The 23,706-nt window shown below is 40.4% G+C and overlaps 1 protein-coding gene across 5 annotated transcripts in view; it reads right to left on the bottom strand.

Annotated features, from left to right (window-relative positions):
• The window catches only part of LOC100722388 (abasic site processing protein HMCES-like), a 54,160-nt gene that overhangs the window by 26,980 nt on the left and 3,474 nt on the right, over window positions 1–23,706 (bottom strand). For 4 of the 5 annotated variants that reach the window (XM_063237966.1, XM_063237964.1, XM_063237963.1 and 1 more), the window contains 8 exons: window positions 18,728–18,871; window positions 16,882–17,007; window positions 13,956–14,137; window positions 10,883–11,075; window positions 9,339–9,571; window positions 7,320–7,470; window positions 6,734–6,817; window positions 4,835–4,917 (listed from right to left, as the gene is read on the bottom strand). In XM_063237966.1, the coding sequence (XP_063094036.1) occupies window positions 7,416–7,470; window positions 9,339–9,571; window positions 10,883–11,075; window positions 13,956–14,137; window positions 16,882–17,007; window positions 18,728–18,838 (900 nt within the window). In that variant the 5' untranslated portion in view covers window positions 18,839–18,871 and the 3' untranslated portion in view covers window positions 4,835–4,917; window positions 6,734–6,817; window positions 7,320–7,415. Of the gene's footprint in view, window positions 1–4,834; window positions 4,918–6,733; window positions 6,818–7,319; window positions 7,471–9,338; window positions 9,572–10,882; window positions 11,076–13,955; window positions 14,138–16,881; window positions 17,008–18,727; window positions 18,872–23,706 lie in introns of those variants that run through there. The other variant, XM_063237962.1, reaches the window with a different exon arrangement.

Raw genomic sequence — 23,706 nt, 5'->3', positions numbered from 1 at the left:
GAAAGCACAGAGGTGATTCCACCTCTCCAGAAGCTGCTACTCAGTCCTATGACAGTGATGCCTCAGAAACCACACAACTGATGGAAAAGGATGAAACTAAAATGAACCTTAACTGACCTAGGATGCTCAGGAGATGGTATCCAAAAAAAAACCTAAAGGTCTAAATAGGTGTTGAGTGTATAAAGATCACCAAACTGAAACTTTAATGAAAGAAAGGGACAAACGAGTTACTAGTATTCTAAAGATAAAATATAAAAATGTTAATTATCGATAAGATTTTGTCTTTTCTCAATCCTTTTAAATGTGAGTTCTCTGCTAATTGACCTATAAAAATTGGACTAGTCAATTTATAGTTACAAATTCTAAAATTGTAAGCAATTATTGTAATTCAATTTGGCTAAAAATATATTTGCATTTTGATGTGTAAGATGTTTGTCAGTCTGTCTGTGTATCTGTTGTCTGTTCACCCAGTCTACTTAAGGAGTTGTTGGGAGTCAAATGAACTAGTGATCATTCATGCATATGGAGTCCAAGCACAAGTGCCATACAGGAGTGCCCAAGTGGCACAGAGCACCTGACAAGTGCCCTGAGGGCACGGGGTGATAGAGGTGAACAGGTGCTCCAACACTGAGAACACAGCGTGTAAGAAGTGAGCCAGCTCATCAAGGGGGCATGATACAAGTATATAAATAGCCCCTGAGGAACTTAGAGGGCTTGCACAGACCGCAACAAATTGTGTGCCTGTTTCTGTGTTTGTTGAATCTGTACAAATCGTTTATGAAATCGTCTATCCATGTTTGTCCATTTGTACACTCTGTAAACAGCTGTTCCTTTTATTTTGAGCTCAACAATTTTTTTCCTTTTTCTTTTGAATTTTTGGATCACTTGACCAAAAGTTGACTGGAGTTAGAGATTTACAAAGCTTAGGTTGCCACCTGGTCCAAATAACCCAAAGACCGGAAATACAAATGTAATATAAATTGTTGTTTATTATGGATTTCAGAGCCCCATTGTTTAAAAAATTAATGGGTTAAATGTTATGATTGGGTTTTTCATCAGTCATCAAAAATAAAAATAAATAAATGAAATGAATAAAAATAAAAACTATATTTTATTAAGATGAGTAAACAAAATCCCTTGGGGTTGGGATTATTGGATAGGACTCTGACTGACAAATAAGAAAGCAGCTGCCTGTTAACTTTTTTAACTAGCTCTTGTTTATTGAGCGGAGGCCCGAGTGATCCACAGCCTTATGGGAGACAGCCCGACTAAAGTTATATAAAATATATTATTATAATATGTTAACATTGATCATCATCAAAAGAAATAGTACAGTAGGGTCTCTGATTTTAAAATGTTCAGACACAAAAGTTTCATATGGCTGTGACAGACTGTTATTAGCCCCATGGTATATTAATGTATGCAGCCTCCCATATATGCAGGTTTTCCAAAATGTAAAACGGGTTATTTGTGGTAACAAAATTTTGTTTCATATTCAAACCTTTGCAGGTACCAAAAACTTAAGAGGTTCACATTCCACTAAAAGTCAGTAAGTTAGGTCAAAGCGTTCATGTTTTAGGTAGGGATGACTGACTAAAAGGGGAACTTTATGTCAAAATAAAAGTTCAGATATATTGCAAAATGTCACGATAATAATGTTATATGTGGTTTTGGCTTCTGATTTTCTGTGTAAAATATATAACTGTTAACATTGTATACATATTCAAATGTTGAAATATCCATGGATAATAGAAACTAAGTTTCATTTAATGTTCTAAGGTGTTTCATATTTAGCTAAGACAGCAATGTTAAGCTCACTGCCTTTGATACACTATATTGTTATCAATCTTTTCTTCTGGATGTTCAACAACTAAGAGACCAAAAATCAGAGACAGATGGACTAAGAAGACAGCCAATGTTTTGGTCCCAGCTCTTCAAAGTCAATGAGGACCCAGGACACAAAACCACCTCTGCTTGTGTCATCCACAGATACTCAGTGAGTCCCTGGTGTTTTGGTCAAGAAGATTATGAGAACACAGAGTAAAACAGTCTTGGATGAATGGTGTGCCTAAGGAGAGTCACCAGGAGAAAAAAAATCTCCCAAGCTTTCATGTAAAGCACCTATATGATTATACAGAGAGAGGAGGAAACAGTAAGTAGAAAAAAGCTAACAAGAGGCTCTGGAGGTCTGTTAATAATCTCCCTGTTTCTTGAGTTGGGCACTACTGACATAGGTGCGCTCACTTTGTGATGATTTGTGGTTTGGACACCTTTATGTGAACATGTCACATTTCAAAAAACTCATGCTTAAAATGTTCTGGCTGCATTATTAAAAGACTACATTTTTTCCCCACATAATGATCAGATGTAGTGGCACACACTTGAAATCTCAGCACTATGAAGATAAACAGGCATATGGTTTGCAAGAGTGTTAACTGTCTTTTTCTTCCTTAATTTCCTAACTGCATTTTTAGATTATGTAATTATTTTTCTGCTTTCCATACACAAACATACAAATTATTCTGCAATAAATTTCACCTAGTGGCTGATTAACTTAAAAAGAGAGTATTTTTTAAAAAAGTATTCAAAGGCAGACACCTAGGAAAACAAGACTGATAAAAAAAACTGGTCAAAAACATCAGCCAGGTGTGCTGGTGCACTCCTGAAACCCCAGCAGAAGGCAGAAGGATTGCCTCAAGTTTGAGGTCAGCCTGCGCTCCACATTCCACATGGATATAATGCCAACATTAAAGTGAAAGAGTAAAACAAGAGAGTACTTACTTCTCAAATTCTCTTTCAATCTTTTTGGCAAAGTATTACCAGTTGGAATATAAAACCTATTCAAGAAAATGGTGCTAAACACGATTAAAAAATGAATTATTTTAAGGAGCCCATATTAATTTGCACACGTGTGTGTGTGTGTGTGTGGTGATGGCACTAGGCCTTTCTAATTTCTTAAAAATTTGATTACTGTAGAAGGGATTAAACTCTACATTAAACTGAGAACATCCCAGCCCTTTTAATTTTTATTTTGAGACATGGGTTTGCTAAATTGCCCAGGGTATCTAATTTGTAACCCTTCTGACTCAGCCGCTGGGATTACATGCATGAACCACCACACCCAGCTAACAGCCCTTATTAAAATTCCACATCAGAGTTGGAAGCTGTAGATCATAAATTTCAATTTTTCTTATAGAAAGTTTCTCCCTAAACATTCCTTGAAAGGCAATTACTCAGTCTCTATCACTCATAAAATCAAATACATATCAGATTTATTAATAAAGCACAGTATAGAACTAAAGTTTCAGAATTTGCATTTGAAGAAAAAAATTAAAATCAGAAATATTTATGTTGACTGGTCTTTGATATAAATTTATGATCCAAATTTGAGTGGCTCCAAGTGTCATATTTCCTTAATCCACTCATTCTCCCATTGTCACAAAACTCCCTTTTTCAGAAATTACACATTGCTCTTCCATCCATATTCTCAGTCGATGATCCTGACTCTGGTTTCACAATCAGCTTTCACCTACTACATTACTAATACCCCACTTTATTTTCTGCTGATGAACATTCACAATTTAACACCTGTTATCACACTGAAATTGTTCATTATCAAGTACACCAATGACACACTGCTAAAAAGAAAGTCAATTATCACTGGAACCATCAACATCACATCACACAGCTAGCTGGCCCATCTTCCCTGGTGAGGAAATATTTTTTTCTGGTTTATCCCCTCCCCTACTACTTCACAGACAGCTCCTCATTCCCTGCTCTTGATCCTTCCTCTGGTGTGTTAACCCGTGAGTACGCTAAAGTTTAGGTTTAGAACTCTTCTCTTTGCTAGGCGTACTCACTTCCTTGGTAATCTCATTTAAACACATAGAGTTCATATCTTAAATGTAAACTTTAGGATTTTTCATTTCAGTTTGAACTTTCCCCAAAATTCCTAAAAGATGTATTCAAGTGCATATTCAGTGCTCTCACCTCACATTTAACATTACTACAACTGAATTTCTTATCTTTATTCTGAATATTGCTTCCATCCACAGTCTAATTTTTTAATTTCAGAAATGGGAATTTTGTTCCTCTAACTGCTCTGCTCATACTTGTGGTCTTCTTGATCTGTATTTCTCTTATACTTTTAACTTCTAATCAGGGAATCCTACTGTACCTACCTTCAAGACCTAACTACATCTTACCAACTTCACTTTAATGTTTGTCTTAGCATCATCTCTTATCTGGATGACAGCAACAGGCTGTCATCTAACTTTGTACTTTCTAGACTTTAGAGGCTATGAACACAACAACTACACTGTTAAACCACACCATATCTTTGTTCAAAATTTTATGGAACCAATTTTCACAGACTAAAAGGCTGTGTTTATAATGGCTTCTAAGACACTATCCAAAGTGCTCCTACACAAATCCTTATTTCCTACTATCTTTTTACCTATTTAGTTCCATACTTAAACCTGAAAAACCTTATTTAAAGCTGGATGTGGTGGCACACGCCTGTCACCCCAGCACTTGGGATGCTGATGCAGGAAGATCACTGTGACCTCCAAGCTAGTTTGACCTATAAAGTGAGTTCAAGGCCAAGCTAAAATGCATAGTGAAACTATGTCTTAAAAAGACCAAGAAAAGGGGGACAACAAAAAACCTTATATAAAAACGCAGCCCCTCTCCCTCTCTTCTTTAACCTGGTCCCCATAAAGATTCTAAGGCTGCTAGTTTTTTAAATTTATCTGTTTCAGAACAACTTTTAGAATCAAATGCTGTCCTTTGAGTATCAATTATATAATGTACAAAGAAGGCAAAGAAAACTTACTCCTTTAACGTGCTCAAAAGTGACATTTTTCATCTGAACAGGATCTACTGCAGAATCAAGCCCGGTAGTAGTCCGGAAGCGGACTAAATGGAAGAAAACAGATGTTAATATTTAACAGATTAACAAAATTTCAATCATCTTAATTTTTAGATGTAAGAAACCAAAGCCTCCAAAATTAAACATCGGAAAAATCTCTGTTCACATACACCGAAACAAAGTACAGAACAGAAAATAGGTCTTCTGATTTCTAGATCATGTTCAAATAGCAAGTGATTCACATTAAAGACATATTTTTGTACTTTCCTTTAAAACCAAAAATTATTTTCCTGTTCTTGGACTAATAATAGAAAGCTTAAAATCAATGGTTATCAAATTTCAGTATGAATTTTTGAAAAACCACTTGAAAACTGTGTTAAAATGCAAATCTTCAAAACCGTGCTACACACTAATAGTTTGCAGATTTGAGAAAGAGCCCAGGAGGTTGCATTTTTAACAAGCACCTTCAATTATTCTGACACAACTGGTTACAGATCTACATTGTGAAATACATTGCCTTAAACACAGCATAAAAACCCGGTCCATTCATTTAATTAAAAGAAGGAAAGAAATGATTTCACTTTTTAAGTATTCTTCAATAATGACATCTTTTTTTTTTGTTTTTGTTTTTTGTATTTTTCTTTTTTATCGGTACCGGGGATCGAACTCACGACTGTCTGCTTGCAAGGCAGGCCCTTATGCCGCTGAGCTAAATCCCCAGCCCAATAATGACATCTTTAAGCATATGAGAGGAAGAGTTTGGTAGGATAAAATACTTCAAAGCTACCCTGAGCAACTGTTACAAAGTTTTTAAAAATTGCTCCCCAGGTCAAGTGGAACAGTTACAAATGAGTACAGCGATTTCTAATAACTTCATGAAACTAAAAGATTGCCATTAAGACATAGTGAAATTTAAAGGCAAAAGAAAGAAATGCTTGCTCGGTATGGTGGTACATGTGTGTAATTCCAACATTTTGGGAGGTTGAGGCAGGGCGATCTCAAGCTCAGGCCTACCTGGACAACTCAAGTGAGACTCTGTCTCACAGTAAAAAGGACTGTGGATACAGCTGAGTGCAGGTCTTGGGTTCAATTTCTTAGACAAAAACAAAAAAAATTTCTAACAGAAGAAATGCCTAACACAACAGGAACACACAAGTGGGAAAATACATATATAAAACAGTAATTCTAGAATGGACACTAACAGTTTGAGCCTTTTAATGAACTGTTTAAGGATCTTAAATAACTACAAAGAATGAACATATGGTAAAAACTGAATGATAGCTGAGAAAGTAATTAGAACCACCTACATGTGGTATTTATAACTGTATTTCAGAACTGCAAACTGAAAAGATACTGGATTCATCTGATTAAGAAAAAATTCAATTTATGGGCTTGTCTTTGAAGCACAAGACTGCCTTATATTGTTATTATAACATCCTACATGATGCTAAAATTTGATCATCCCACATGTATCATTTTCTAAAACCCTAGAAAACTAACCACTAGGAATGAAAGGTCTTGTAATGCAATCCACCAGCAGTTCCTTACCAGGTGCCACACCCACGAACCCCCAGAACCACAAGCTAAAATCAACCTCTTTCTTTTAGAAAAAGTACTCAATAGTCAGCCTTGGGTATTTCATCATTGAAACACAAAAAGCCTACATAATCTACAAACAGTGAAAAGGAAAAGAATATTTAAAGAAATAAAAAAGTTGCCGGGGATTTAGCTCAGGGGCACACGTGCCTGCCTGGCAAGCACGGGGACATGAGTTTGATTCATTACCACAAAAAAAAAAAAAAAAAAAGAAAGAAAGAAAGAAAGAAAAAAGTTAACATGGCAGATAAATAAAAGCATCCTTACCAGATAAAAATGGATTTTTTAAGAGTCCATAAATGCCAAACAGAAGCAGAACAAAAAGAATTAAACGAGTTCGCCTTAAAGAATCTGGAAGAGAGAGAGAAAGGCTTAAGCTGAATACCACCAATGAGATATTGCAGCTAAACAAAATGCAAGTATCAGGATACTGATAATTATACTTTTATAATGTGCAATTTTGGAAGCTAGCATTCTTGTGCACAGCCACAGCCTTTCAGCATCTTCTTCCTCAAAACTTTACGAAACCACATATGCTTTCTGTTCTTGACTTATCTCTTGAGAAAGTAAACTGCCAATATTTCTACTCAAACATAGTTTAACTTATAATGGAATACACCCATGTAAGAAGATGGATGAATTTTTGTTTTTTGAGACAGGATCTCACTATTTAATTGCAAACTGGCCCTGAGCTCACTATGTAGCCCAGGCTGGTCTCAAACTCTTAGTTATCCTCCTGCTGCAGCCTCCTGAATGCTGGGAAACAGGATGAATGATTTCAGAAAAGTCATTTGTAATAGTTTAAATGTAGGCCTATGACATCTTTTCAGTTATTTTTCTCAAATCAACTTACCATTGGTTTTTTGTGTTAATGTTTGAGCTTTCAGAAAACCCTCTGCAAAACCAGTTTTAAATGCATCTTGATGAGCTTCAGGTATGTTTTTCGTTTTCATGAGTTTGTCCAAACTCTCAACATCTGCTCCTCTGTCCCGCAAAAGAAACCCCTACATGCATGAAATAACACAACAGTATTTATTGGTCAACTGTACAGACAGGGATAATACTCATTTATGTCATCATCACCCACTAAAAATTAATTGCAAGTCTAAAATTTCATTTCTATTGCCAATGTGAAGAAATTAAGATTCAACATCAAATTAATCAACTGACCAGGATACTAATTCTAGATCCCACACGCACACAAATCAATTATTAACATAAAGAAAGTGTCATTACTCTGCACTACACTATACTGAAAACACTACCACATAATGCTTAGGATTATAATGGTCTGATATTCACCGTACTTTATCTCTGCTGGAGGAAAAATTTCATTACCTTATTAAGATTAAAGTATTATTCTGCATGGCTAGGCGTAGTGGCATGCACCTGTAATCCCAGCACTCAGGAGACTGAGGCAGGAGGATCATTGTGAGTTCGAGGCTAGCCCGGACTACAAAGTGAGTTCAAGGCCAGCCTGAACTGCACAGCAAAACCCTGTCTCAAAAAGACAATAAAATAAGAAAATAAAATATTGCCCTGCACATACTAAGCCTAGTTCTAAAAATATAAAGATAATTAAGTCATTCTTCTTAAAGTTTCTAGCCCACTAGGAAAAAATATATAAATATTTTCTTAAAAAATGGTTTTGGCAGTGTGGAGCTTCCTTAAAAAACTAAGATTGGTGGGCCCATTCAACCCAGTTATTCCCCTTCTGGGTATCTTCCCAAAAAGAATTAAAAACATCATACCACAGAGATATATGTGCACCCATGTTTTATAGCAGCTAAGTTTATAATCGCCAGATCTTGGAAACAACCTAAATGGCCACTGACTGAGGAATGGATAAAAAACATGTGGTATTTTTATACAATAAAATATTACTCAGCCATAATTAATGATAAACTGGACATTTTTATAGGTAAATGGATATACCCTGAGAACATATTCATTAGTGTGACAAGCTGAAAGAAAAACATATATATGTGTATATGTATATAAAAATAGTTAAGACAGTTAGACTACTGATTTCGCTGAGTTCGCTGAAGAGAAAGATCTGTATTGGTATTGTTTGGACAACTGAACACAGATGTCTTGTACTCTGGGTGAATGATTTGGGGATGACAACGTACAATGTATGTACTATTACTACCTCTGACTGATGTGCTTTGAAATTTTTTTGTACTTTTATGTTTGAATAAAATGGATTTGAAAAAAATAAAGTGCAAAGAAAGAAAAAAGAAAAAAGATTTTGGTATCTAGTTATCGTAGCAAAAGAAATTCTATATACGGAAAACCACAAAGACCTTACAGAGAATGGACATAGTAACTATAGAGGAAAAACATGACAGAGCCACGGGACAGCATTTAAGAACTGTGTGTAATTTGACACATCTTGCAGTCAAAAGCATGGGACAGGGAAAAGACTAAGTGGCATACCAGAAATGAGAACCAAAACAAATGGTCAGTAAAGGTTTGAAATGCCCTGTAAATCAGACTGAGTTGGGTCATCATTTTATTACTTAACATTTTTTTTTTTAATCAGGGATTGAATTCACTACCTCACAGTTACCATTAGTCTCTTGACATTTCTGAAGAATAACGTTTCACCCTTCCAAGAAAACCAAACCAAAGCCAAACCCATGTTACACTTTGGCTCCCATGGCCAGCAAGGAAGAGCCCTGTGGCAGTGGCAGGGCGGGGTAGTCCAATAGCAGGTGGCCCCTTTTCCAACTTACCACAGTTGCCCACCTGTTCAAAGCCAGGGCACTTTCCTCATGAGCACATAACGTACATAGTCACTGCTGCCTCCTCCCGCACTCACACACCCGCACACGCACACCCGAGTGTCTGTGTCAGGGATGCTGCCTACTGACTGTGAGGCCGCTTGGCCGCGGGCGCCTCCTCCTTTTCCTGCTTCAGCCATCGCACCAGCAGGCCTGCACCACCTCTCTTGGCGGGTAGCGGGCTCTTCTGCAGGAACTGGCTGGACCACTGGGGTGTGTCGGACTTGTCCTTCTGGGGTGTCTCTTGGTCTTCCTTTTTGGGTGACTTCGTGGCTAGCCACTGCATCATCTTTTGGCTGCTGCCACTTGCCTTGGGCTCCTACAAAAGAAAAAGGCTCATAGCCTCCTGAATGGGCTGACTCAGAAGCCAAAAGAGGAGGAAGGCACTGGAGGGGCTCAGAGCATGGCAGAGAACAGAAATAGCACGTAGTGCTAGGAAATGAGGTTGGACTCGCAGTCCACACCCTCTGTGCCCCTTGCAGTCCCCACCGCCCAGCCCTGAGCAAAAAGATTCTGAATTAGCACAATGTGCCCTTCACAGAGTAAAGACCACACGGAAATGGGGCAGTGTCTGATGCAAAATGAAGATATATACATGTTTCATTTTAGAGTGAAAAACACGTCAGGGTAACAGGAGTTTGCAGAGACAAAAGAAAAATGAGGGCTGGGGATATAGTTCAGTGGCACAGTGCCTGCCTGGCAAGAGTGAGGTCTTGATTTTTAGTACAAAAAAAAAAAAAAAAAAGAAAAGAAAAATGATGGCAGTGCCTATGGTAAGGGGAAAACAACTGTAAGAGAAACAGGACAAGGTGGTTGTCCTGGTGGCTTTTGTCCCGACACTGCTCTGAGCATGAACTCTCCAGGTCATCACAGGATCTCGCTGTGTAATCCAGGCTGGCCTTGAACTTAAGGTCATCTTTCTGCCTCAGCCTCTCAAGGGCTGAAACAATCAGGTGTGCACCACCATGTCTGGCTCGATGGGGTCAGTTAACTAAACTTAGGAACTTCCTCTGCACTGCAGGCCTCCCGTCCAGCCACTTTCCCTCCCCACACCCTGGGTCCTGTGAATACTGAGAGGGAACAGGGCGCTTCTCCACCTTGTGGCTGAAGCAGGTAACAGAAGAGACTGCAGAGGCCAGCGGCCTGAGAGTGGACCTCAGCAGGCTGAAGGCTTGTGTCTTCCTCAATCACCTTCAGGAGAATTTGGTTTACCAGGTTCACCAAGGATGCCTCCAGTTTCCTTTCTTTTTTTTTTCCATTTTTCTGGCTGGGAATTGAACTAGGTTTTTAAAATTTTGAGATAAGACTCTTAAGTCATTAAATTGCCCAAGCAGGGTTTGCACTAGTTATCCTCCTGCCTCAGCCCCTCAGGTAGCTGGGATGACAGATGTGCAGCCCTGCATCCAGTTCCAAAGCAATTTCTTTTTGTATGTGGGGGACTTTCTGAGGCACAGTCTTGCTATGCAGTCCAGATTAGGCTGGAACTTGCAGGGATCCTCCTGCCTCAGCCACCAGAGTGTGGTGGCTGATTACAGGTGGGTTAGCCCAGGCAGAGAGTGCTTCTGGGGGTGAAAGCTGGGACTAGAAAATGCCATAGGCTGAGAGACAAGGCAACATGACAGGCCCCTACCTTCTTGACCACCAAGTGGACAGGAGTCAGACACTCAGGGCTGTTGTTCCTCGAGTTGTTGACAATGGGGGAGACAGCGTGGAAGGTGATGTTCTCTGTGGGGCGGATCAGCTTCAGTGCCTCCTGAGTAGGGATATCCCCAAAGTCTAGCCACCTGGACACGGCCTCCTCTCCATCCAGGATGGCAGGCATCCTATGAGTTGGGATGTTGGGGCAGAGACAGTGAGGCAAGAGAAAGATACAGACTTGAGTCAGCTGACAGCAGCTACCCAGAGGCCACACCCATGCTCTGTGTCTCCCTTCTCTGTGCTGCACAGAAAAAGCGAACAGGGCCATGCTTGGGACTGGTGCATTAGCGCTCAGGCTAATAAACTGGTGGGCTTCCTACAGTCCCCAGCCTAGAACAAAGAACAAGGGATCCTTGAAAACTATCTATGAACAATCACCTCTGGTCTCATGACCCATGAAAGCCTATAGTAAGAAAGGGCTAGCTGGACACAGCAGCACTCGCCTGTAGTTCCAACTACTTGGAAGGCTGAGACAGAAGAATGCTTGAGCTCCAGAGTTTAAGGCCAGCCTCGGTACAGGGTAAGAGCCTGGCTCAAAAGAAATCCTTAAAATCTTTTTAACCTGAGTGTATTTTATGATAAATGGCATCTCTGCTTGTATTATAGATTACTTAACAGTAATTAGCAGTGTATTTTTGAGATAGGCACTTGCCTTGAACTCACTAACCCAGGCTGGCCTCCTGAGTGCTGGGATTACAGGTATGTGCCGTCAAACCCAACCAACAGTGCTTTACCTTTCTTTTTTTTGGGGGGGAGAGGGAACATGACAAGGTCTTGCTATGATCCTGTTCAAGGGTGGCCTTGATCTCACAAGCAACCTTCCAGCCTCAGCCTCCCAAATATAGGCTACCATGCCCAGCCTGTTTTACTTAACATACAAAACGATGTTATAGCATTCTGCATGGCTGAGGCAGGAGGATCACAAATTTAAGCCCAGCCTGAGAAACTTAATGGCGCTGTCTGAAAATTAAAAACAAAAATGGCTGTGCATGTGTGTGTGTGTGTATATATATGTACAGATAGCTCGACGTGAAGGCCCTGAATTCAATACACAAAAACTAAAACAACTATATCACACAAAAGCATATTTTCATAGAGCTCAGGACAAGGCAGGTAATCCTAGTAGGTACAGTATTAACAATCTTTGCAACAGAACAGCAAAACTGTATATAAGTGTGTACTCAGATCTGGCAGTAACTATAAAGGTGTTATACAAGTACAGTCTGTTCTGCCAGTGCTTGTTTTTAAACTACAAACCTGTTTCAGTGTGACTGATGTGTCAAGAAGCAAATGGAGCAAAATGCAAATTCTGCATTTGCTTCCGCTGCATTTCATGTGTGCAAACGGAGTTGAACACAGGAAACTGTTTCTGTGGAGAGCCTGAGAAGGGCACGAAATGCATGCATACAAGCTACCTGCGCTTGCAAGGAAGGTCTCCAGGCTGAGCTCTATCCTTCAGTGCCTGGGAACTTCCTGTGTGTATATTTCAAGCACCCATTTCACTTCTCCAAAGCAGCTCAGCTGCCTGGCTCAGAACAGGGGTGGGCAGTGCATGGAGAGCAAACAGAAACATTTTAAATACTGAGGAACTTGAAATAACAAAGCATCTTCAAAGAAAAAACAAGAACATGTAATTATCTCCAGAGCAACAGATAAAAGGAATCCACAGCAGCCACAACACTGCAAAAATAGAAGAAATATCTATGGCTGGAGCAATTCCAAGAAGTAGTGTGAAGTGCTGACAAGGCCTAAGGAGCAGAAGCCAAGGAAACATTCTTTAACAAAGGAAAAAGCTTTTCTTACAAGGAAAGAGCACTATTTATACATGAAGACCTTAAACACTCTGAACTGGCTTCTTTGAATGCAAGTGTTGTGGCTTGGTGCCTTCTGCTATCAGAAGCTGCAGCACGGATGGAAACTACCCTCAGGAATTTCCAGGGTTGGGGCTGGGATGCAGTGCAGTGGCAAAGCCCCTGTCTAGCATTATTGGGCCATCAAGCCAGGCCTTGGTACCACCGGGGCACAGGAAAAAGCACGTAAGTGGTTTCATCCCAGCATCACACACAAAAAATATATAAAAAATTTCTAGTCATCTAGAAATTAAATGGATGAGGCTATACATTGGATGAAATATTCAGTTTTTTTGGAAGAGGGTCTCATGGGGTAGCCCCAGCTGGCCTTGAACTTGCAAGCAATTCTCCTGCCTCAACCTTCCAAGTATTAGGGTGACAGGCATGAGCCACCACACTTGACTATTTATTTTTTAAACTCAAGGCCTAATGAATACTAAACATATGCCCTACAACTAATTAAAACTCCAAGGCCTAAACTTTTTTTTCTTTTCTTTTTGAAACAGGGTGTCACTATGCAGTTCAGGCTGGCCTTAAGCTCACTTGGTAATCCAGGCTGGTCTTGAATTTTTGACAATCTTTCTGCTGCAGCCTCCCAAGTGCTGGGATTACAGGCACGTGCCATCACGCCCAGCCGTGGGCCTAAAATTATTTTAAAATGTCTGAAATCTCAATGAATTTCATGTGATTTTGACTCTAGTTTTGCAGTGTGATGATTTTTAAGAATGCATGTCATGTTATATCTAAATTGAATATAAGTATTTGAAAGACAGCTTTTTCTTTTTCTTTTTGGAGATGTGGCTCACTATGCAGCTTAAGCTTGCCTTGAGCTCGCAATAATCCTCCTGCCTCAGTCTCCTAAATGCTGGGATTGATTATAGGTGTGCATCACTGCCCCTAGCTAGTTTTTAAAACTACCTACCCAAAAGCACAAAGGACAGACTTTCATCTGCATTCTTTTGGATCCAGGGATATTAAGTGTGACTTTAGCCAAGCATGGTGATGCACACCTATAATGTGAGCTGCCCAGAGGCTGAGGCAGGAAGATCATGAATTCAAGGTTAGCATGGGCAACTTAGTGAGAACTTGTCTCAAAATACAACAAGGAAAAACTGGCTGGGATTGATGCCCAGAACTAGACACAGAAAAGCTTGCCTGTGGTGGATATCATGCAAGCTTTTGCAGGAATCCATGGTAATGATGGTGTAGGAATACAGCAGGTCTCCTCCCTCGGGGGGCTCCCAGTAGTCAAAGATCCCTGCCATTGTCAGCGGCCTCCAGTGGTCCCAGACTTTTTCCCAGTCCTCTGTATTGTCCACAGTCCCACTGTTGCCTAGCTGCAAGCAAAAGAGGCAAATGAGCTTTTTGCAAAGGCTGGGCATGCCTCATACTGGACAGCATGGGGATCATCACAGGGGCGACTCTGCCATCACCATTAATCCCTTGACCCACTGCCTGCAAGAGAAGGAGGCTTGGTGGCATAAAACTCCTTCTGCTTGACATGTAGGCTGCTGTGGCTGCCATGTACACCATTTGGTTGGGTGTTTGTTTTCATGGTGGCATAGGCATACCGGTGAGTGTGTGCCATCAAGCTTCACACTGTTTACCTGCACCAGCTGGCTGTCCTAACCTAATGACCCATGCAATCTGGTTGCCCACTTGCTGGGGTAACCTCCTCAGCCATCCTGACTTTCCTTCTCATCACACTGCTTCTACTTAAGGTACAGGATTCTGTTTAAGATCTGCAATACAGAAAGCAACAAAAAGCACCTCTTTTCACCTTAACAGTAAGGAAAAAAGCTACAGAATTTACATACCTATGCTTTCTCTCAACCTTAACAGAGGTTGCCAGGCAACCAGGAAGGCTAAATGTAAGCAAAGGCGGGAGCTGGATGGGAGCAGGAACAGACATTAGCTGACGGTGGTGAAAAGTGGGACGCAGCAACTTTGGGTAGCAGCAAAGATTCAGATGTAATTACAACCACATGTGACAGCAGAGCAGGCAACCCACAGGCTGCTGCCATGAGCTCCCCATGCACCCGAGGAAGGCAGGGGAGGCAGGAGGCATGGGCGGGCATGGGAGGTGCTCCTCTGCAGAAGGACATACAAAAGGAACACGCTGCAGGGCCCTGGGAGCAGGAGGGCCTGTGAGGCAATGAGCAACCTCAGGAAAAGGGTGAGGCAGACTGGGAAAGCCAGAGACTGACGGCCTGTGGGCCAAACTGTGACAAAGAACCACTGCCACCCTGCAGCTCGGCAAGCACAAGTGACACACAGGCAGAGTAAGAGCAGAGACCTCGCCAAGGCCCAGGCTTCCAGGGAGTCCACAGCCACAGCAGTACCACGGCAACAACCTTCTGCACTCACTCTTGCCAAAGCACTACATACCACTGGAGAACCAGAAGAAGGGTGACAAGGGAAGCATGATTTCAGTCAAAGGCCACGACAGTCCCCCGACTGGACTGGCATAGTAAAAGCTTAATGGAAGAATTGCCAGAAGTATTATTTACTTCAGTTTCTGTTTTACATGTTATGCCTGACAATAACCAAAAACTATCAAGGCTGGACACAGTAAGGCACACCTTTAATACCAGTACCCTGGGAGGCTGAGGCAGAACAATCCAAAGTTTGAGACCATTCTGCGCAAATTAGTAACTTAACAAGATCCTGCCTCAAATAATAAAAGGGATGTGCCTCATTGCATAGATTCAATCCCTACTACTGAAAAAGAACAAAACAATAAACTGAACACAAGTCAATGAAAATTGTCCAAACTGAATCACTGGAAAAAAAACACAGAAGAGAACATCTAAGAACTATGGGACAATATCAAACCACCCAACCCTTGTAGAATTAGAATTCCAGGGATGAGGGTATAGCTGAGTGGTGTACCAAATATCAGGTTGTGAGTTTGGTCCTCGGCTTTTACTAAAAACAAACAAACAAACAAACAAAAAAGCACAGCATCAAAACAACAACAGGTGTGCTGGCACATGCCTGTAATACCAGAACTCTAGGAGGCTGAGGCAGGAGGATCCAAGTTTGAGCTTAGCATGGGGAACTTAGCAAGAGCCTATCTCCAAAAAAAGGTGGGATGTTACATGTACAAATGCCCTGACAGTTCAATTTCTAGCACAGAAAGGAGAAAAAAAGACAGACAGAAAAAGGACAGTAAGAAAGAATGACAGATTGAAATAAATTGAGCATAGTGGCACGTACCTGTAACACCAGACCTGAGGCGGCTAAAGCAGGAGAATCACAAGTTTGAGGCTATCGTGGGCTACACAGTAAGATCAAGGTCAGCTTTTGGCATGATCAAAAGCATAGTGAATTCTGCTGCCAAGTGCCGTTCAATGAAAAGGTTTATTTGCAAAAACATGACAGTGTGTCTTTCTCTACCTTATTCACTGGATCTGGCACTATGACATTTCTGGCTCTTCTCCAAAGCCAAAATCACCACGAAAGGTAAATGGTTTGAGTCAATTAAGGTCATCAAGGCACCACGACAATGTAATTAAAGACATGAAAAAGGACTTGGAAACTGCTTCATAAAGTGTTAGAATTGAGAAAGTAGTATTCGGGGGCTGGAGATTTAGCTCAGCGGCATAAGCGCCTGCCCTGCAAGCAGGCAGTCATGAGTTCGATCCCTGGTACCGATAAAAAGGAAAAAGACAAAAAAAAAAAAAGAGAGAGAAAGTAGTATTCTGAGGGGGACTGATGGCAATGTGTCTTTCACTGTAATAAATGATTTAAACACTTAAACACAGCCCCCTTTTTTAAAAATCTCAATAAAGCTGTTGCTTAAAACAAAACAATACAAACCAACCTCCATGAGGGAAGGAAAAAATGTCCTTTGGGTCACTGTCAAGTATCACTGCTGGACCCTTTTAGGAAATGCATCCCAGGCAATTTCAGCACAGCGTTGAGCACCACAGTGTAAACAGCAGAGCCTGCTCTGCACCAGGCTACATGGTACAGCACTATCGCACATGGCCATCACTGAAGGAAGTATCGTCATGTGGTACAGGATCTTGACTTGTCCCTGTCCTTCCTACAGTATACTGCAGACAGCTGCAGATACCTGCTTTGTCTCAGTCTGAGGAAAATAGATGAAGTATGGTTGCGGCTGGCTTGTTCCATGACATCGTTGCCACTCAAAGAATCCATCTGCTAAGACAACACAGCGTCTTCCCTTTCCCAGCGGCACCTTAGAGAAAAGTGAGCATGACACAGTCATGTTTCAGAGATAGCACCAAGTTAAAATTTCAGTCACCGTATGAACCAGGAGAAGATATTTACAGAGTTCTCTGTATCTCACTTTTTTGTTTTCTTTGTAGTCGTGAGGATGGAGCCCAGGCTTTACACGTGCTAGGCAGGCACTCTATCACCAAGCTACCCTAGTCCTTTTCATTCTGAAACACTCTTACAAAGTTGCCCAGGCTGGGCTACAACATAGTAATCCTCAGGGGCTGGGGATTTAGCTCAGCGGCATAAGCGCCTGCCTTGCAAGCAGGCAGTCACGAGTTCGATCCCTGGTACCGATAAAAAGGGAAAAAGACAAAAAAAAGAAAACATAGTAATCCTCTTGCCTCAGCCCCCCAAGTAGCTGGTATTATAGGTCTAAGCCACCGAGTCTGCCTTACTTATGCATAAAGTCACCATTCCAATACACTGATGCTGAAAAGTACATAAAAGCAAGTAGCTTTTTTTTAATAAGTAGGTACGCATAGTAGCTGGTCTCTAATGTTGGCCCCCAGTTAACCACATATGCTTCCTGGTACCCACAGCCACACAGTCCCCTGGTATACTACGCAGGGAGGACAACAGCATTTATCCTGCCTTGAGTCGTGAGCTCTGTGCTCAAGGAGCTGCTGTGTCAGTGCCTGAGTACTCCATACCCTCAAGCTAGGAATGGGGAAGGCTTCCAGATATTTTAGCTCTAACCCTGTTATGGCTTGTGTCTAGATGTCTCCCTAAAGCCTCATGGGGTCATACAGGCAGATTTTTCAGAGGTGGTTGGATATAGAGTGTGTGATCTTGAAATTGATTCATAGTACAAAGCTCAAGGGTACTAAGGTTAAGGGTATGAGTGCTACCTACTTTAAGTAGACTGAATAAGATAAAAGGGGCCAAAAGACACTGTCGAGGCCTCTTGCTTGTTTTGCTCCTTTCTGTCTGCCATGAACTGGTTCTCCTCTGTGATGTCCTTCTGCCAAACCACCCCTGCCTTGGAGCCAGTAGATTATGGGCTGAAATCTTTACAAACTGTGAGTTAAAAAACCCTCCCCCACTTTAACTTTAGGTGTTGGGTATTTTGTCTCAGCAACAAGAAAGTAACTAATATACCTTCCCAGCTGAGATGGCAGGTGGACATCCATTCCCAGCTATCCCCTGATTATAAGTAAGTCCACATAATACAAAAGAAACACTTATGTTAAGTGACTACATTAGCACAGGTGGTGGTGCATGCCATAATCCCTGTAATTCCAGCACTCTGTGAAGCAGGAGGACTGAGAGTTTGAATCTTAGCCGGGGCAACTTAAGGAGGCCCTGTCTTAAACTAAAAAAATGTAAAAGATGTAGTTCACTGAAGGCCTTAGATTCAGTTCCCAGTACTACAAAAACACCAAAACAAGATGAAACAAAAAACCCACTATTTTACAGCACTCAACATAAACAATTTGGCTTTTTTTCTTTTTCTTTTCTTTTTCTTTTTGGAGACAGGGTCTCACTATGTAGCCCAGGCTGACTTCAAACTCAGGGCAACCCGCCTGCCTCAGCCTACCAAGTGCTGGATTATAGACATGAATTACCACATTCAGTCAACATTAACAGTTTGGAACCTTATTTTATTTCTCAGTTATACAAGGCACTAAACAGCTGTCAGAAAACAGAGCACGTGCCTTTTCTCTAGACCAGTGACCTACCTTGAACGACCATTTCTCCAGGATGGTATCACTGCGACAGTTGATGGTGTTGAATTGCAGCTTGGAAGGGTCACTTTCTTTGAACCAAGAGGGGACCAGGCCCCATCTCATGGGAGCAATGATCTGTTCTGATGAGTCTGCATCCTGCCATAGAAAAAGGTTAAGAGCAGTGAGATACAATAAAATCTGAAATACCAAACAGACATGTATGTTATATTAACATTAGCATGAAAAGACAAACAGCACACAATTTTGCAAAAAAAAGTCTACTTTAAAACACTGAAATGGCTCACATGACACAGACGATTTGAGTTGCGTTAGGGAGGGGACACAAAGAGTTTTGAATTTACCATATTTTTTTAAAAATTTTATTTAAAAGGAAAAACAGAAAAACACAAAACAAAACAAAGCGGTGTAAGGGTACAAGTAATACAGAACTACAAAAAAAAAAAAAACAGTAAGAAATCACCAGTTAATAGATCACACATTATCATCATAGAGATAGTTGCTCAAGTCATAGTATCAAAGCATACAAAGTGAACATTCAAACAGAGAGACTGCAAACGGTTGTGTTCAATGATCCAACCAAAAACATTAATATGGTCAGCTATTTAACACCCCTAAACACACTTGCAGTTGTATCCTTTAGAGCACTTTTTTTCCCTCTCTTTTTTACAACAAAATTTACACATTTTGGGTTTTATTACTCCTTAGTTCTTATTACTTTTTTTTGGAAGAGAATAAAGTCAAATATGGCAAAACAAAGCTGTCAGTCAAAACCAAGGATAGACATACTACATGATGTAAAAACAGAGTACAAGGTTATCAACAATGGTTACCATAATGCCTCTTGCTTCCTTAAAAAGAATTGTCTATCTCATTAGATATTATAAAGTTGAACAAAACAGTAGAGAACAAGACCAATAAAACTTAAACATTGTAAACATTACAGGACTTCCAAAGGAGATAATAGTCAAACCAGAATGGGCATCTTAGTGAGTCTTACTGCCTTCAAAGTAGTTGCCTATACCCTCAAACTTGATACTATCATACAGAACGGAACAGAGTCTAATCAGTCAAAACAAGATAGTGGGAGTATTGCAGGACTTCAAAACAAGTTAATAGGAAATCAAAAAAAGTTACTATAGTATATCCTGCTAATTTTTAAAATTTTTCCCCTTAATTAAGAAAACCATAAAAAATAACTAAATAATTTTTTAATGAATAAGGGAGAGATTGAGATAAAAGAGGACATAACAACAATACAGGTCAAAGCAAAACTGTTTCAGCAACCTAGTGCTTCACCACCAAATAATCTGACTTAATAGTAGTTATCATAGTGTCTGTCTTTTTCCTTAAAATATTTGAATATAACTTCATATACTATAGCTTCAAATATTTCCATATCAAGAAGCCCAGAATAAAGCCTTACCAATTAGTAAATAAAAACTTTATAAGGCTTCAAGGCCACATAATGGGGAATCATGATTACCACATACTTTTATTTATTTATTTATTTTTTGTCTTTTTTGGTACCGGGGATCGAACTCATGACTGCCTGCTTGCAAGGCAGGCGCTTATGCCACTGAGCTAAATCCCCAGCCCCTACCACATACTTTTATATATTTGAATCATTACTTACCATATTTTTTTTAATCTGTACCTTTGGGATAGACAGATTTCATGTGGCCCCATTGGGGGGGGGGGTTCAGGGGATTGAACTAACGACCTCACACTTGCCAGGCATGAGCTTATGCCGCTGAGCTAAATCTTCAACCTTGGTCCCAACATTTCTAAAACACATGTTAAAAACGGATGTAGTGGCTCACACCTGTAATCCTAGCATTTGGGGAGGCCAGGGTAGGGGATCACTGTGAATGAGTCCAGCCTGGGCTACAAAGTGAACTCAATGCCAGCCTGAACAACACAGCAAGACTGTGTCTCAAAAAGACAATAAATAAATAAAACACCTGTAGTAGCTCAATGGTATAAGTGCCTGCCTGGCAAACACGAGGTTGTGAGTCTGATTTCTAGTACCAAAAAAAAAAAAAAAAAAAAAAAAAAAAAACAACAAACTAGGCATGATGGCGTACACCTGTAATCCTGGCACTTGGGAAGCTAATGCAGGAAGATCATTGCAAATTCGAGATCAGCCTGAGCTATAAAGTAAGCTCAAGGCCAGCCTGAACTGCATAGTGAGACCCTGTCCCAAAGACCAAAACAGAACCAAAAAAACAGGCCAGGGATTTAGCCCGGTGGTAAACTCCTGCCTGGAAGCATGAGGTCCGAGTTTGATCCCCAGTACCAAAAAAAAAAAAAAAGCAATTAGGTGACAGACCTGTAATCCTGACTAGTGGGAGGTTCAGGCAAGAAAATGGCAAATTTGAGGCCATCATGGGTAACTTAACAAGTTACCCATGACTCAAAATTTTAAAAAAGGGATCTAGGGAGACAGCTCAGTGGTAGAGCACTTACTTGGATATGTACAGCCCTGGGTTCCAGCCCCAGAACTGAAAAAAGTAAGCACTGAGAAGTAGTTTTGTGTAGAAGAGTTAATACTGCGGACCAGAAGATGCTACTTTTAGAAGGGTCTACTTACAAGCTAACCTTCCATTAGCATTTTGGAACTCGAGTTTTGAGAAGGTTCACACTTTTTCCTATTGGACAAAGTGGTTTACTCTGCCTAGTCTCCCTGAAGGAAAAGATAAGCGGAGATGGTGATACATACTTCTAATCTGAATCAGGAGGCTGAGGGAAGAAGAGGCTAAATTCCAGGCCAGTCTGGAAGACTGAGGCCTTGTCTCAAAAAATAAATAAATAAAACAAAAAACCAACACCACCAAAAACAACCAAGCCAAACCAACAATAAGGTTAATGCTAAACGTTGGGCTTCTGTTTATTCATTCATTCATTTACTTACTCTGTGTGTCTTATTATGTACTCCAGGCTGGCCTTGAATTCAAAGTAATCCTCCTGCCTCAGCCTATAATGTGCCACCATACCTGGCTCTGTAGTTTTGCATGTATAATTCTCTTCACACACACACACAATACACACACACACACACACACACACACACACACACACACACACACACGGAGTTGATTCTCAATCTGTTAACTGACCTACAAAAAGGTTCTGATTAGTCTACTTATACTTTCAAATATAAAAACTATAAAAGTCATCATAATTCAAATTAGCCAAATATATTTGAGTGCACTCTGATTTTGTTTTGTCTGTTAAACTGTTTCTCTGTCTGTCCAATCTGTACAGATCATCTAAGTATGTTTCTTGATTTGTCATATCCATAATCAGCTGATTTTTGAGCTCAAATATTTTTTTCTTTTGCATTTTTGGATTTGTTCAGAACTTAATATGGGTTATAGAGCCAAAAGCATGCTTCTACCTGAGTTGCCAGCTGGTCAAATGATGCTATAATTGGTTGTGTAAAGTTAATATATACTGTTGTTTATGTACCATCACTGGAGAACTCTTTGTTCAAAAATAGTGTGTTTGGTGTGTTTGGGGCTGGGGATTTAGCTCAGTGGAATAAGCACCTGCCTTGCAAGCAGGCAGTAGTGAGTTTGATCGCTAGTACCGATTAGAAAAAGAAAAAGTGTGTTAAGTGTTGTGATTGGGTTTCCCATAAATCATCAAAAAATTTATTAAGATAATTAAACAATTTGGAGAGATAAGATGATGTTCTTGAAGCTGTATAACTATCTGAATAAAGGTAATTTGAATTTGGACATAAAAAAAGATAATTAAAAATCCTTTGGGGTACGGAGATACTATTGGATAGGACTACCTTTTGGTGAATAAAGAAGCAGTTGCCTAGGAAAAATCATTGTCATCTTTGTTCATTAATGGGAGGTCCCGATAATCTCAATAGCCTTATGGGAGACACTTAATAAATGTTGTTAAAAATGTTACTATGAAGTCAGGCATGGTGGCTCATGCCATAATCCCAGCACTCGGGAGGCTGAGGCAGGAGGATCGTTGCGAGTTCGAGACCAACCTAGGCTACAAAGTGAGCTCAAGGCCATCCTGAACTGCACGGCGAGACCCTGTCTCAAAAAGACCAAAAAAAAAAAAAAAAAAAAAAAAAAATACAGTTACTGTGTTAAGTTTACATTGATAATCATCAAAAGGTTAAGTTTTCCAGAAGTAGTACAATAAAGTTTTTTCATAACAGATGTTCTTGTTACAAACTAAGAAATAAAGACTTCATATGGCTGTGGGAGAAAAAAAAAAAGAAAAACAAAACCCAGCCAGAACTACATAGTAGGACCTTGCCTCAAAAAACAACAAAACAAAACCCTAAGAACTTAGTGGGACAAGTTGAGGTCTCCATCTCCATTTTGGGAGGCCCTCTTCCAACTCCATCCAGTAATAGCGTTTATAGGGAGCTAAATGAGCAACAGTCTAATAGGGATAGGCCTTTGAAGGAGCCAGTGCAAAAGACCAGACACCTTACACAGTGAGGAGACAGACACCTCCCATTGTCCGCCAGACCTTAAGACAAGAGATAAAACAAATGCAACCACACCCTAAGGATAAACATCAGGAATTGGTATCCATCACCTTGATAAAGCCAAAAGGAGTTACCAACAGAACCCCCACAGGAAAGACCTTGTTCTGTATTCATGCTCACTTCTAGTGACCCGTTTCCCACGTGACTCCAATTTAATCAATTTTACCTGAGTGATTATACTCATAATCTTATTGGTTGACCACAGTTCGGTCCCACCTCATGCCCACCGTGGCAGTTCCCATTTTTCCCACGTTGGACCCACCTCACCTTGTGGTTTTGCTCTGTAAAAATCCCTACAAAAGGCAGGGTCTTCAGGAACCCACTCAGGATCCCTTCTGTCTCTCAATAAAAATATTCTGTTCTTAACCTCTGTTGTTCCTAAAATTTATTCCTCAATTTTAGAGAATACAAACTTATACTGGACATTTAGCAGGTTGGGAGTTTT

This window comes from Cavia porcellus, unplaced genomic scaffold (assembly GCF_034190915.1).
Source record: "Cavia porcellus strain 051 isolate PalLab524CR breed Dunkin Hartley unplaced genomic scaffold, mCavPor4.1 scaffold_27, whole genome shotgun sequence".
Lineage (NCBI taxonomy): Eukaryota > Metazoa > Chordata > Mammalia > Rodentia > Caviidae > Cavia > Cavia porcellus.
The sequence above is the reverse complement of the archived record's forward strand: the minus strand, read 5'-3'. Positions and strand labels throughout refer to the sequence as shown.